The following is a 17169-nucleotide window of genomic DNA, read 5'->3' as shown; positions in this document are numbered from 1 at the left end:
TTAATGTTTCTTTATTCTTGTAAACTATATCTATACATAAATATACACATCGTGCTTATAATTTATAGGGATCATAGGTATACATTATAATTCACATTTAAAATTTTTCCCCTAGTTTAAAAAAAAAAATTTGTATAATAAAAATATATATGATATGTGTATATATTATAAGTATTCTTTTAATGCATATGTCTACTTAAAGGCTTATATTTTATTTATATTTTTTTAACCCCTAAAAGTGTATATTATATAAGATGATAATCCCGTGTTTTAAAAGATATTTTATGCAATAAAGTATTATTTTTATCACTATTATTTTTATCACTATTATTTTATTAATTTTTATGGCCCGAATTGAAATGTGTCTATTATAAATCTCCATTTTGAAGTATTAATATTTTTACCTAATATCTTATTTCATATTTTCTCTGCTTTTCAGCGATTTCTCAAAAAAATTACGCAAATATATATTTTAATTGTATATTTTTTATTGAAACGTATTTTAAAATATGCCACTATAAAAAATTAATTCCCTTTAAATATTTTTATTGGAATTGAGAGGTTATTAAAAACAAATTTATCAGAGCATGCATTTTTTATTCTTTCATTTTATTCCGTTCTTTATTTTGCTAATTTAGTTCGTGCTTTATGTATTTCTTTTGTTTAGTTTAATTTCATATTTTTAAGTTCGTCGCATAATTCATTAATTTTTTTTTCACCTATGCAATTATATTATGATATTTTAAGGCGCAAATTTGTGAAAAAAAAATGAATTAACTACTTATTGATTTTTTCACACACCTTTTGTTTCGTGTATTAAATATTGTAGTTTTATTTTCACGTTTAATGCTAGATTGTGTATGGATGTAATATTCATGTGTGTATTTTTTTTTTTTTTTTTTTTGCAAACATATATGTATAGATAAGTTGAGTATTAGAAAGTGCATGTAACAATAGTTAATTAATTTTATTTATTTTTCATACTCCTTTTTTTTTTTCCTCTCTTATTTGCATACTCTCAATTTAATTATTTCGTTTTATTTTATCAAAAAGGGGGGTCAAAGATATGGGGGAAAAGGGATTGGATATTAGGACGTTTGTAGATGATAACCACACAAAATATCTGGATGCAGTTAAAAATTATAGTTCACATATTGATGAATTAGTAAAATTTTTTGATACTTTTGAAGACCCATCAATTAATCATATAAATTGGGGTAAACTAAAATATAAAGGTTATTTGCAAAAAATATACAACCATGATACTGAAATATTACCAATATATTTAGACGATTTAAGAGAACATTTTTGCAAAGAAAATAAAGATGCTGACTATTCAGTTTATAATGGTATTATGACAAATACCCATAGATATGTTGAACTATTATATACAGCTGCCGATAAATGTTTATCTGATGAATGCTATAAAAGATTTATTAAAGAATATGGTGAAGAAGATGAAACTGAAAAAACGAAACGTAAAAATTTAAGACGAATAAATAATGAAGATGTTAGTGGATATTCAACAGATGAAAGTGAAAAAGAAGCATTTAATAATTTATTTAGAGATATGATTAAACCTATTGAAGAAATTAGGGAAGAACGAATGAAAGAATATAAATTACCTGCATATTTAAGAGTCAATTTTGAAATAATATTAATTCCAAGTTCTCGAGATTTAATTAGAAAAATGAGAATAGTAAATGCTGACTGTATTGGTTCATTAAGTACATTTGAATGTGAAGTTATAAGAGCTACTCAATTAAAACCAAGAATTCAAGTTGCTACATATGAATGTGATAGATGTCATGTTTTTGCTTATAAGGCTGTAGATGGACCATTTTTTATGCCACTTTTTGATTGTCCAGGATGTACTAATGTACATGGGATTAGAGGATCATTAAAATTTCAAGCAAAATTAAGTAAATTTGTAAAATATCAAGAAATAAAAGTTCAAGAGTTAGCTAGCCAACTCCCTGAAGGTGATATACCTAGAAGTATGAATTGTATAATACATGGTGCATCTACTACATCTGTTCAACCAGGTATGCATGTCACACTAACGGGGGTTCTAATGCCTGTAACAAAAAGTGGGTTCCAAGCATTAAAAGGTGGACTAATTGCAGAAAAGGTTTTCCATATTTATTATGTTCAAAATAATAAAGAAAATTTTAATGAACATATAGATAATTATGATAAAATTATGGAAGAAGTTCAAAAATTAAAAAGTAGTCCTAATCTTTATGAAAGATTAGCATATAATATTGGACCTGAAATATATGGTCATGAAGATGTTAAAAAGGCATTATTATTACAACTAATAGGAGGATGTACAAAAAAAAAAAAAGATGGTGGTTTAATAAGAGGTGACATACATATATTATTAATGGGAGATCCTGGAGTAGCAAAAAGTCAACTTATGAAAAAAGTTTGTTTAATAGCTTCAAGATCTATTTATACTACTGGAAAGGGTAGTAGTTCGGTTGGTTTAACTGCTGCTGTATTAAAAGATCCAAATACCGGTGAAACGACCCTAGAAGGTGGTGCATTAGTATTAGCAGATAAAGGAATATGTTGTATTGACGAATTTGATAAAATGGACGAATTTGATAGGTCAGCTATTTATGAAGTTATGGAACAACAAACAGTTTCAATAGCAAAAGCTGGACATTGCAGTAATATGCCTGCACGATCATCTGTTTTAGCAGCTGCTAACCCAATTAATGGAAGATATGATTGTAAAAAATCTGTAATGCTTAATATGAATTTACCTGCAGCCTTGCTGACAAGATTCGATTTACAATTTTTGCTTCTTGATATATCAGATCGAGATAAGGATAAAAGATTAGCAGAACATGTATTAAATATATTGAAATGCGTAGATTCAACTGATGATAAGAAAAAAAAAAGAAAAAAAAAAAAAACAGGTTTAAACAATAAAGATGATAATGATGATGATGGATATGAAGAAATTGACAAAACTGTTTTAAGAGCATTCATACAATTAGCAAAAAGAAAACAACCAACAATTTCCCCTGAACTAATACCAAAAATTACACAATGGTATGTTTCATCAAGACAATTAGAATCACAACAAGAAAGATATAATGATACCCGTATTAATTATACAACTCCTAGAGCTTTACTTGCTATTTTACGAATATCACAAGCATTGGCAAGGGTAAGAGATAGTGATATTATTGAAACTCCTGATTTCGAAGAAGCTATTCGTTTAACAGAGCAATCAAAAGCAAGTGTATCATTACAAACAGAAAAACGAAGAAGAAAAGACTCTTCAACAGAAATTATGAATATTATAAAAACAATTAAAGAAAAAATTATGGAAAAGAAAAAAAAATGGAATGGTTGGATACCAATTGAAGAAATAGAAAGAGAATCATTAACAAAGGGATTTACAAAGGCACATGTTTTTAGCACTATAGATAGATATGTAGAATTGACTGTTTTTACAATAAATGAAGAAAACACGGCTATTGCTTTCCCAAATGATATATATGCAACTGGTGATGATGAAGAAAATGATTTTTAATTTCAAATAAAATCAAAATACAAAAATGTGTAATGAATTAAATGTCAGAAGAACAAGTAACTGGTGTATTATGAAAACTTCATGGTGGTCTTATATGCACATATTTACATTAATATGGTGCTTTTTTTTTTTTCTTTATATTTTTATCAATATATAATGAGTATAATATGCTTTTCTAATTGCACATACTCATAATATACTTTGTTTCATAACAACGAATTTTTTTTTTCCATCATTTATTAATATTTTTATCGTATATTACAAAACACGAAAACTTTTCGGATACATTTTTTTTAAATTGCTCTTTTAAGTATTATAATTTTGTAAATCGAATAAACACGATAGTTATGTGATTATTTTTTTCTTTTGTTCACGATTTCATTGTTGGAAAAATTGATTTTTCGTATTATGAAAAAGGGACTTTTGCTTTAAAAAATTTTTATCATAAAATATGACACTAATGAGGTTTCTAGAGATTGTGATATGAGAGGAGTTAAATGAATTGAGGCCATTATATTAGCCTCGTTGCAAGACAGAAAAAATGTAAAGTAATAAATATAAAATAAAGCACCAAATGAATCAAAATTTAAAAGCACATCAAATTGAATAAGCAATGTAAGAAAGCCATGGAAATGAGACTTTCTGCTATGGAGAAAGAAATTGACTCTCAAATCCATCAAATAAAATGGTATAACATTATTGTAATGTATCAACAATTCGTTTGAGCTCATCGTTATCCACATTAATTTTTAGGAATGTGTTTCCCTCTTTAAGTCTAGTTTCAGTTATAACATTGTGTGAAACAAATTCAACAAGAAGTGAATTAATTCTTATGCTAGATGCACCTACAGTAAATAGCCGTTTATCTTGCAATAATAATTCTTTTTCGACTCCAAATATCCCTTTTTCTAAATTTTCTAATTGCATAGATGCAATGATTTTAAACAATCTTTTATGGTTAATACTTAATGCACTAAGAATAGTTTCAATATTTTTTTTTACATCTATATGTTCACATTTTTTATTAAAAACCCATTCAGGTAAAAATTTATTCCACTGTCTTAAAATTTCATGTCTATAATCTATCCAGGTGTGACATTTCATATAATGAAAATTAATGGAACTTACATTTTTAAAATTAATATTTAGCTCAAATGAAACATCATCAATAGTACATATAAAATAGATATTATTGTATTGGCTTAAAAAAGAAAAGCAATCATAATATGGGTATAATTTAGCATTATCTAAATTGTGTATAACAAAATAAAGTGGAATATTTGATTCGTTAACTTTTTCTGTTAATTCATACAATAATTCAAATGATTTTAATTTTTTTGTTGTTTTGTATTTATAATGATATTCTAATATACGTATAATAATTTCTTCTAAATTTATTTCTTCTTCAAATCCTAATATAATGCATTTATTTGCATCATTTAAACAAACATCAGAAAAAAAATTTAATAAATGATATTTTGAGCCTATACCATATAAACATATATTTATATTATTTAATAAATAAACTTTCCATTTAATGAATTGTTTAATATTATAATGATATAGTGATCTTTTTTCTTTAATATGAGTATGAGGTAAATTATTTATTAAATATTTTAATTTTTTGATTTGATCATAATTATCTAAATTTTCATCTGTTGGAATAAATGCAGATAAAGATTTTATTTTATCACTTGGTTTTATTATTTCTTTTATATTTAAACTTGAATAATAATCATATGATATTAATTTTTGAATAGAACTATCTACAATATCTTCAATATTTTCGTTTTTTTTTGATTTTCCTTTTTTTGTAATTGTATTGGAATTTTCATTTGTTTCATCACCTTCTTCATCATAATTATTAGAGTTTTTATTTTTTTGTTGTTTTTTACTTTTTTTATTTTTTAAATTTGTATTATTTGATTGATCATTTGCTGTATTTTCTTCATCTTGTGAATTGTCTAATTCACTTTTCATTCCTTCAGAATAATCACTACTACCTTCAATACCATATTTTGTTGGATCATTATAAATATTTATATCAAGTTCTTTATCAGATTCATCCATATAGTTATCATAATTTTCACTTTCACTTTCTCCTTCTTCTTCGTCATAATCATTTGTTTCTGAGTCTGTTTCTTTTTTTTTCGTATTTTCTTTCAAATTTTCAGTTTCTTCTTTTTTTAAATTGATATTTTTTTTTTTTTTTTTTTTCAACCTAGTTTCTTTATTCATATTTTTTTTATTAACTTTTTCATTTTTTTTCTTTTCCATCATAATTTTTCTCTGTTGTTCAAGTTGTAATTTCATTTTTTCTCTTTTTTTTTTTTGTTCCTGATCAAACATATTAGTAAGAAAATATGGAATAATATTTTTTTCATTAATTTTATCATAGTCAATATTAATAATATCATTTATTTTCATTTCATCACAAATATTATGTTTTTTATTTTTTAAAAAATGTTCTAATTCATTTTTTGTATGTTCTCTTAAAAATTCTATACTATCATTACATGCATTTGCTTCGTATTTTTCCACATAATTATTTTTAAAATCTTTTAAGAGAAATTCATTTATCTCATCATTATCACAATTATTTTCACTATTTATAATATTAGCAGTATTGTCAATATATGTCTCATTTTTTAATTCCACATTTTTAATTAAATTGCTACCAATAGTTGAAGAGCCAAAACTAATGTTTGTATCAGATGGATATGTGAGATCAACTTTTGGGTCAATAGTTGAATAGGAATCTTCATGAAATGTAAATGGAGATGAATCAACTTTAAATGAACTTAATCCATTATTTAAGTTATCAGTAGGTAATGAAATATTTTTATCATATTTTATTTTTATTTCTTCTTTACTTAAAAATTTATTTATATTACTTGGTATTCTTATAATAAGACTAGGCATATTTTTATTATTTCCTGCCAAGTCTGTTATTAAATATTCTTCTTTTTCATTTTCTTTTTTGATTTCTTCATCTCCATCATCTGGCTTAACAATTTTTTTTGGGGAATGAACTTCAATACTCTTCAGCATTATTTCCTACTGGGATGTTTATAATATGGGGTATAAAAAAAAAAAAAACTTTAGTCACAATTTTGTCATTAAAAAAAATGTGAACAAATATAAAAATTTTCCTAAATAAATTGTGCATATAATTAATATACAATTTTAATAGCAATAGTATTAATATATATATAGTCTTTGTTTAACATACTGCACATTCAAAGATATGTCCAAATTTTCATACTGAAAATATGCCACTTTTTTTTTATTTTTTATTCCTTGATATAATATGGAGATACATATCAATCTTATGAATAAACACACATAAATAAATAATATGTAAAAAACCTTCACTTTTTAATGTCATATAAATAAATATAATTATGAATGTTATATTTAACAAAAAAAATGTGAATAAATATATTAAAGCATTTTATTTATTTATTTAATATATATTTTATCACCCCATGAGTATTTATGAATTATTCTAGATTTTTTAATTTATTTCCAAAATTGCCTATATATTTTTCCTTTATCAAGCATACATTTATTTTTATATATTAAAATATATGAAATGGTCTTATGTATTACATCCCACTTTTTCTATTTGTGTATGTATAAAAATATCGACAAAAAATAATAAGTGGAATTAAAAAAAAAAAAAATGGGATATAACAATCATTTCATCTTTTTTATTTTATAAAAAATTATATTTTTAATAAATATAAAATTTTTGTTTATGTATAATGCAAAATTATTTTATATTTGTGTATGCCCTTTTCTTATTTCCTGGAAATTATGCTAAATTATTGCACTTTTTTTTAAGCATATTTTTATTAATATAATGAATAAAATGGTATTAAGAGTCATTTTTTATCATTATTTTTTTTTCTTTTTTGATAAAATTCAAACTTTTATTTTGCTTTAGCATAATTATTTTTCTGTGTGTATATTTTTTTTTTTTTTTTTCCATCCACTACACATTATTTATTCATACATTTTTTATGTTTATTCATTGTCACGTAATAATTTTTCGTCTATTTTTTCTTTTTCTCCCCTTTTAATGAGGAAATATATTTAAGAGAAAATTTTTAATTACAAAGGTATAAAATGGTTACAAAATTATAGCAAAAAATAATTAATAAAATAAAATGAAACGTATGTATAGCAAATGCAAAGCAAATAGTATAATGATGTTGATGATGTTAAAAAAATGTGTATATATAGAGATATGGAAAAATGACATGGAAAGGTATCATTTATAATTCGCTACAAATATATTATAGAATATTTTTTTTTTCTTCTATTTTTTAATCAATATAGTATCATAATTGTAATTGTTTAAAAAACTGTTCATAAGGTTAAATGATACCATATATGAATTTATATTTTCGTTAGAATTAAAAATAATTTGAACAGCTAAATATTTTTCTTCTTTTGTTTGGATAATCATAGGTATTATATAATTAAAAAATATTGTATTTATATATATGTTTGTTATTTGATAATTGCTAAATTTATTAATAATAGGACTATTATATAAAATTTCATAACTTTGATCATTAATATCATCATTATTCAAAATTTTGATATTATTTTTTTTTAAATAATTGTAAAATGCATTATTTTTATAATTTTGTGTTTTTCCTTCTTGCACACATATGTGTTGGAAAAATTTAATAATTTGTATATATTCATTAATGTCTATTTTATTTTTTTCGCTAGTATTGTAACTGTTGTTATTATTTTGACACAAATTTTTGCAATTTAAAATATAATTTGTTCTTAAAGAATTTGCTTTTTTCATATTATATATTATGGATAATATTATATTTCTATAAATATATGAATATTTATAATTATAATATAAATTTTTGAATTTTTTTACAAAAAAATGTTGCATTTTCATATTCTCTATAAAATTTTTGTCTTGTACAATAAAATTTATATTATGTTTAAAAATAAATAAAAAATAATTTATTAACAAAGAAAAGTTTTGTTTACTTAATATGTTATATTTATTTTCTATATTTTTTTCAGTGGAACATGATATGTTTGAAAGGGTTTCAGTTTGTTTGTCTTCACTTATAATATTGTTTACAGATAAGCTCATATTTATTTCCCCAGTAGTATTGTCACATTTTTTAGTATCATATGGATACAAATTTTGTTTTTTTATTCCATCAATCTGATTATAATCATAATAAAGATTATTTAACTCATCAGTTTGGAAATTTTCATATTCTTTGATATTTAAAACATCCATAAAATTAGTTTTCAAGTGTAATATAATTTTATTAAAATTATTCAACATATTTTTATAATAATTTTGTTCATAAATTTCTCCATGTATGTAATAATAATTAAAGTTGTCATGAAATAAATTTGAATGTGTAAAGATATAAATAAAAATAAATCTGATAAGTAAAAACTCGTAATTATCATCTTCATTTTTTTTTTTAAATAATAAATTATAATTTTTATTTCTAATAGAAATGTTTTGTAATTTGTTCTTATTTATATAACTTGAATTTTGTTGATTTGTTTTATTTGATACATATATATGTTTCTTTTCATCCAAATAATTTTTTATAAAATCATAATTTTTATCATTTTTTTTTTTTAACTCTTTTAACGAGGATGCTAATGTTTTGTCTATATCCCCATCTTCATTAGTATTGATATTATTTTTATTAATTCCATATTTTTTCTTTATATAATTTAATAGTAAAAATATAATTATAGATACATTTTCTTTTTTTTCTTCTCTTAAAATAAAATGTTGTATTAAAATCAAAATTGAATTTATATTTATTTTGTCTATATTTATAAGTATATGTTTTTCGAATATGTCAAGATCAATGATATCTCGTATATTTAATTCTGAGAAAGATAGCAATATGTTACACATGGAAGAAAATATATATGTTTCCTTTTCAATATTATCATTGGAAATAATGTTTTTTTTTACAATTTCTATAAAATTTAACAAATATAAATTTATAGAATTTCTTTGTATATTTAATTGTGTATAAGAAAATAAAATTTTGTCAATATCAAAAATATTGATATTGTATTTCCACACATTTTTGTCAAAAAAATTAAATAAATAGTCACTAAACTTTTGATCGTAACTATTATTTTTAAGCAATAATAATATGTCCAATATGTGCATAAAATAACTTTTATTTTTTATATTTATTATAGTTATGTCATTTTTATTTTGTTCTTCTAGTTTCGTTATTATATCATTTTTATTTATTTTTTTTTTTTCAATGTTGCTTTTATCTTCTATTAATTTGTCATTCCCCAACTTATTATTATAACTTTCATTTTCTGTATTATTAATAATTTGTACAGGCATAATGTTACACATGTTTGAATTAAAATTTGTATAGTGATGTATGTTACTACCGTTTTTCAAATCTACATCATTGTTATATAAATAAATTCGTTGTATTTTTTTGTAAATACATAAAAAAAAAATGTTATCATCAATAGGTAGATATTCCATATCATTGGTTCCAGTGTTTATAAAGAATTTGGTTGTATTTTTATACAAATTGTTTTTTCTAAAATATTGTTCATTTTTTAAATTAGAATAATATATAAAATTTAAAAATATTACATATTCATATGGAGTTAATAAATGAGAATAATTATTAAACAAATAAAATATATACAAATAAAATTCTTCATTAATGTGTAAATTGTTTCGAATTATATACAATGCCAAAGAAAAGGTACTAATAAATTTTATATTTAAATAAATATTTGTTTTTTCATTTTTATTTTCAAATTTATAATGATAGCTATTTATTTCATCTTGATTTATTACATGTCTAGACATTTCTCGACTATATAATTGCATTTTATAAATAAGCTCAACATATTTTTCATATATTTCATTAAAATAAAAATTTGAATAATCATAATGTAGTAACATCAAAGAAAATAATTCAACATTTTGTATAAATTCAAAAGAATTTACTTCAGATTTTAATAATGTATTAATAAGATAAATATTAAAAGAGCTATTATTATATATTACATTATTTTTTAGTTGATAAAAAAATAAATAATTTATATCCTTCAATGTAAATGGTGTTTTAGTAATTATATCTACAGAATTTTTCTGATCATATTTATTAATATCTTCATTTTTTCTATATTTTTGGTTATTAAAAATTAAAAAAAAAAAAAAAGGATCATATTGAGTCTTTTCAAATTTATTTATTTGTAATAATAAGCATATATTTTTAATTGATAATGGATATATATTTTTTTTTAAAATTATAAATAAATAATCGTAAAATAAATTAAAAAAATATACATTTAAATTATTCTGTCCCATTATTAATATGTTTAAAAGATTATTTAAGTCTTTCTCATTTTTTATTTGATTTTTGTTATTATTTTCATGGATATTATAAATTTCATTTTTTAAAAATACACATAAATATGTAATTATATAGCTAATGTCAATATTTAAATTTCCTTTATTATTTTTGTTAAGAGTTTTTTTTTGTCCCATACACATTTTATAATAGTTTATAGAATATGTTAATTTATATAAATCGAATATCGTTACATTAATTTTTTTTTTTTTTTCTCTTAATAATTTTATAAATTTGTAAAGAAATATTTGTACATAATCTATGCTCTTTTGTTTAACATTATTTTGTTGCATTAATTTAGGAGGTTTATCTAACTTTGTATTTATTACATTGTTAAGCATATTGTGAGTATTATCATTTTGTTCTTTTTCAAATGTATTATCTTCAAGAATATCCGAATTTTTTATATCGGAATAAATTATGTTTTCTTGATTTATTTCATTTCTTTGCGTTATTATATGATCTGATATATCATCAACAGTAACACTGTTTAATGCATCACTTTGATGTGTAAGATTATTATAATAGTTATTTGTTGCCACCCCATAATTTACATTATTATCATCATCAATGTTTCTTAAAAATTGATATTTTTTATATTTTACAGCCAAATAGACGATATTAATGATTTCGAAATCTAAGAGACAATCGATATTTTTATAAAATATAAAAAAATATCTATTCAAATATATTTGCTCATAATTTATTAATTTATTTTTTACTAATGATAATACTTTTCTTGTTTTTTTTAGCCTCGATTTATCCAAAATATTTTCATATAATTGGAGTTTTTTTTCGTCTTTTTTATTTTCATCAACATTTTGAGGCAAATGATTTGTTGTAATAGTAGGGGATGTCTCTTTTATCTTTTTTAAATTTTCGACATTTTCAAAATTAAAGATAAAAAATTCTGAATATAATTTCTTCGATATTTTTATACCTCTGGTGTGAATTATTACATTCTTAACATTGCTTATTTTTCTACTGATATGCAAAAAAAAAAAAGCATTATACAATTTATACATGCGAAATAAGGAAACTAAAAAATTAAAGCATTGTTACGGAAAAATAACAAAGGGTTAGAAAAAATATATATCTTCTACAATATTTTATTAAAATTATCATAATTTAATTATATCATGACATTTATTTTTTAAAAAAAAATGTAGTAATTTTCAATTTTAAAGCTAAATTTTTTTGTTAAGGAATATATGCATATGTATGCCTATATGCTTATAAAATATTTTGTATATTTTTTTGTAAAAATAGGATATTTTAAAAAATAAAAAAACGTCTTTTAATGACAAAATTTTAATTGAGTTAATAAATATATGAAAAAATATGATATAATTTTATTCATTATTTTAATATAAAATCGCAAAAAAAAAAAATATATATATATATCCAAACACACAAAACACCGTGTTGTTAAGTTCACACGTTGTATAGTAAATAAGAGAAAACAAAACAAAAAAATCACAGAAAAATATAGTAAAATAAAAAAATTATAATGAGTCATATATAATGTATAAATTTTAATTGCTTTTGTTACACATTTATTTTGTAAAATAATTTCAAATAATGATCATAATAAAAATATAGTAATACAAACACTGAATATTGTTACTTGGATTTGAAACAAAAACATTTATATGGGGGCATACCGTATATGCCTACGCATGTATGTAAGTATGCATGTATATATACGCCATTCGGAAAATTAATAAAACATATTTCTTGTCACAAATGATAAAATAATAATTTTTTATTAAAAAAAAGTATTAATGATACAATAGTATATTTGTGACAAATTATGGATGTGTGTACATGATGGAAAAGTGAATCTTAATAAAAGCAAATTATATACATGCAAAATATATATAATACTCCTATTTTTTTTTCTTTCTTTTTTGGGCTAAATCTGTTGTAACATTATACATACATTCCCACCTTAGATAATTTATGTTTCCATTTTTTTTGATAATATTGAATAGAAGTAGATATATTTTTATTAATATAATTAACTGGTTTAAATATCATTATTTCTTCAGTTTGTGAGGAATCGGAACAGCTACTCATGGTTAAACATGAATCATCATTAACATATGAATAGGGATTTATTTTTTCGATAACATTTTCGTTTTCTGATTTGGTAGTGGTTAATAATATATTTTTTCGATCTTTAGATAAACTATCAAAGTTGATATTATTTGTATAATTTAATGAAATAGTTTCTTTTTGTTTTTTACAATCATCTATTGCATTTTTTATATTATTTATTATTTCTTTATATGTTATAAATACATCTTTTTGAGTTGTATCAACATTTTTGTCACTTAACACAAATTGTATATATAATAATGTAGTATGAATACAATTCTCTAAAATTTTAAGGATATCATTTTTTACATTATAATTTATATTATTTTTTTCTGTATGATCATCTTGTTTGGATAATATACAACATTCACTGTTTTCATTTTTTTTATCGAAAATATCTTTTTTTATTAGAACCGTATTTGTGCTATATTGATTTTTTATTTGTTCTGCAAAAAATTCATTTTTTTTTAGAATTTTTTTTTTCATATGATGTAAAATAAATTCAGCTTGTTCTATAAAATTGTCTAAATTATTATTTAATATATTTTCTAGTTTTTTTAATATAAATATGTCAAATAAATTTTCATCCTCATAAATTGAGTCTATTTCGTCCCTTTTATCATTATTAACATCTGGATCGTTATAATTACAAATATCATTAGATTCATTCTTATCATGTAACATATGTGATTCATCTATTTCTTTCTGAACCTCTGTCAACACATCAGTAGTATTTTTTGATCCATTTAATGATTGTGTGATAGAATCAGTTATTTTGTTTTCTAAACAAGTAGATACATTGTTAATATTATTGCTTAAATCTTCATCCCCATCTCCATTTCCATCTCCATTTCCATCCCCATCTTTATCTCCATCTCCATTTCCATCCCCATCTTTATCTCCATCTCCATTTCCATCCCCATCTTTATCTCCATCTCCATTTCCATCCCCATCTTTATCTCCATCTCCATCCCCATCAAATATATTGTGTATACAAGAAATATGATAATCCTCTTTTGTTTCTTCTTTTTGTGTGATGTTTATAGGGGAATTATTTTGTTTTATAGGTATTTTATTATTTTGAGCACAATACATTTTATGATGTTTTTCCAAAAAAAATTTGGTTTTATTTGTTGATATATTATTTTTACTTTTAATTATAAAATTATTTATTTTATTATCCAAAGGTTTTAAATTCAATTTGGGTTTCGGTTTTATTGTTGTATTTTTTTTTAACAAATTTAACTTTTCTATATTTTGATCTTCATCTAAAATTATTCTACTTAAGAAGTTTTCTGAAAATGCTTTTTTAATTGCGCCATCACTATGATAATTACAAATTGAGTTGTCATCCAGATTTGTTTTTTTTGAATTTAAATAATTTGATGGTATTTTTAGGCGAGGATTATGATTATTCAAGTTTTGGAGCGACTTATGTTTTTTAATATTTTTATTTAAAATAAATTTTTTAGAATATGTTGCCTCATTTAAAGAGGAATTTTCGTCCACATGCTCGTCCATCCTTCCTTCTACATTTTCGTCCATCCTTCCTTCTACATTTTCGTCCATCCTTCTTTCTACATTTTTGTCTAAATTTTCGTCTATACTTCCTTCTACATTTTCGTCTAAATTTTCGTCTATACTTCCTTCTACATTTTCGTCTAAATTTTCGTCTATACTTCCTTCTACATTTTCGTCTAAATTTTCGTCTATACTTCCTTCTACATTTTCGTCTACGTTTTCGTCTTGGCCAATTTGTTTTATATGATTACCAAAATTACTATCATTCGTTTTGATATTGGTGCTTTCACATTTTTCATCAGCATTATCTATGCCAGCACTTTGATAACTTATTTGTTTAACATCCTTTTGATCTACATCTTTTTTATCTACAATCTGTGTGGGTATACTATGACAATTTAAGGTGGTTGTCTTCTCTTTTGGTGGTGCATTATCATTTAAGGTGGTCGCCTTCTCTTTTGGTGGTGCATTACCATTTAAGGTCGTCTTCTCTTTTGGTGTTATCCTAAAGGTTGCTGGACAACTGTGTGTTACAGTAAAATGTTTTAACAAATCTTTATTTTGGGTATTTTGTATACTATTCGATTTATTTGTGAAAACAGATTTTAATAAAATTTGTTCAATTTTTTTACATATATAAAGAAGTTGTTCATCATAATTTATTTGGTTATTTATAAAATATGAATTTTTCGTAATTTGATATGAGACATTATTATTATATACAGTCCATTTAATTTGATTTGCCAAAATTAATATAAAATATCCAAAAATATATTTATTATTATTTTTATCATAACATAACATATAACTTTTTTTTTTATAAAATTTTTCACTAAAATCTATTAAATTTAACTCCAAAAATCCGAATGATAATATTTTATATTTATCATCTTTAAGATATTTTATATATATTTTTATTATATTTTTTTCATCTTTTATAAACGGTTCAGTAATTAAAAAACATAAATATAAGTTGGTTATTTCAGGGTCTGTTACTTGTATATTTTTACTTGTACATTTGCTATCTTTATATTTTAAGTATATAACTATATTTTTATCTTTTAATTTTCCAAATATTCTTTTATTTAATTTTAATTTTTTAAAATATAACACATTTACATAAGAATGGCAATTTTCATGTATATTTATTATCTCATCTTTGATACTTCCATTATAATTATAAATATGTTCTTCACTACAATTATCATTTTGTATATCCCTTAAATTAAAATCATCATTTTTATTGTTATCAATATTTTCTATGTCACACATTGTATTATTTTGTGATTGTATTTATATTATTTTTAATTTTATATATGTAGAATTTGTAATTACAACTAGTTCATATTGTTTCATCCTCATCATTTGTTTTGAGAATGTTATACAATTTTATGACCTTAAATATTATTAAATAGGTATATTATTTTAATGCATTTTTCACTAATTTATTGTTAACTTTTTTTCTTTTTTTTTTTTTATTATTACTGTGTATACACATTAATATGGATATGTATATTTCTATATGTGCATACGAGTGTATACATATGTATTCCAAAAAATTTGATACAAATAAAGAAAATTTTAATTAAAAATGTTAAATATGGCCAAATTAAAAATGAAATATTTTTATTTTATATATGGGAATAATATTTACTACTATACCATGTTTTGCATATATATAATATTTATTATGGTTGTAGTTTTAACAGAGTTGTTTCCTTTTTCCGACGTTTTTATATATTTATAATTTTTTAGATTATGACTAAATAAAAAACTTTCATTTTATTGTTTTAAATTAATTTAAATATACACACGTATATGCATAAATGTGTATGCATATATGTACGTTAATTAAATGGATAGTGTAAAAAATATATATATATATATATATATATAATTATGCATAAATGAATAACATATCAAATTATGCTTATGGTTTTAAAAATATTATAAATTATATAAAATAATACCTAACTATATATATAAGGAAAATTGTATATATATATATATATATATATATATATATATATATATACATACATATGTATGCACTTTTGTGTAAATGTATGCCTAATTAAAATGTGTATATATGACTCTCTACATTGATAGAAATGTATAGGGAAATAAATAATATGACTGTTTATTTGTATTTTTATAACTTTTTTGTTAATCTTCCATTTTTTTTTATTAAATACGAAGAAATAATGCTTAGTATATTTTTAATGTAGAATAAGAATTATATTATATATGTTAGTATATTCTCTATATAAGTATGTATATATTATATATATATACTTATGCATATAATTTATCGCGCATTATTTCTGTGCATTAATAATTTTTTTTTGCCAATATTTACATACAAATGTCTCAAATTAAAACGTTTTTCTCTTTTTCTCGATTTTTTTTTTTAATATATTTTTTAATTCTTATGATTTTTAACAAAAATTATACAATAACTTTTAGAATTAGCGAAAATAAAACTATTTAAAAGAAAAAAAAATTCTCTATATTTTTCATGAAATATAATTACGTATATAAGGAAAATGTATAAACAATATATGAATGAGGAACAAAACA

General features: G+C 21.6%; 4 protein-coding genes across 4 annotated transcripts; 1 reads left to right on the top strand and 3 right to left on the bottom strand.

Moving 5' to 3' along the window:
* Positions 1-1066: 1066 nt before the first annotated feature.
* Positions 1067-3550, top strand: PY17X_0805800 (DNA replication licensing factor Mcm7; the record flags this gene model as incomplete). The annotated part of the gene is made up of 1 exon (XM_726135.2): positions 1067-3550. The coding sequence occupies one exon, from the start codon at positions 1067-1069 to the stop codon at positions 3548-3550; it is 2484 nt and encodes an 827-aa protein (XP_731228.2).
* A 696-nt stretch (positions 3551-4246) lies between these two features.
* Positions 4247-6601, bottom strand: PY17X_0805700 (origin recognition complex subunit 2, putative; the record flags this gene model as incomplete). The annotated part of the gene is made up of 1 exon (XM_726134.2): positions 4247-6601. The coding sequence occupies one exon, from the start codon at positions 6599-6601 to the stop codon at positions 4247-4249; it is 2355 nt and encodes a 784-aa protein (XP_731227.2).
* A 1273-nt stretch (positions 6602-7874) lies between these two features.
* On the bottom strand, positions 7875-11993 carry PY17X_0805600 (conserved Plasmodium protein, unknown function; the record flags this gene model as incomplete). The annotated part of the gene is made up of 1 exon (XM_022955650.1): positions 7875-11993. The coding sequence occupies one exon, from the start codon at positions 11991-11993 to the stop codon at positions 7875-7877; it is 4119 nt and encodes a 1372-aa protein (XP_022811900.1).
* A 907-nt stretch (positions 11994-12900) lies between these two features.
* Positions 12901-15861, bottom strand: PY17X_0805500 (conserved Plasmodium protein, unknown function; the record flags this gene model as incomplete). The annotated part of the gene is made up of 1 exon (XM_022955649.2): positions 12901-15861. The coding sequence occupies one exon, from the start codon at positions 15859-15861 to the stop codon at positions 12901-12903; it is 2961 nt and encodes a 986-aa protein (XP_022811899.2).
* Positions 15862-17169: the final 1308 nt, after the last annotated feature.

Source organism: Plasmodium yoelii, assembly GCF_900002385.2.
Source record: "Plasmodium yoelii strain 17X genome assembly, chromosome: 8".
Classification (NCBI taxonomy): Eukaryota; Apicomplexa; class Aconoidasida; order Haemosporida; family Plasmodiidae; genus Plasmodium; species Plasmodium yoelii.
This window is presented reverse-complemented; position numbering and strand designations above follow the sequence as displayed.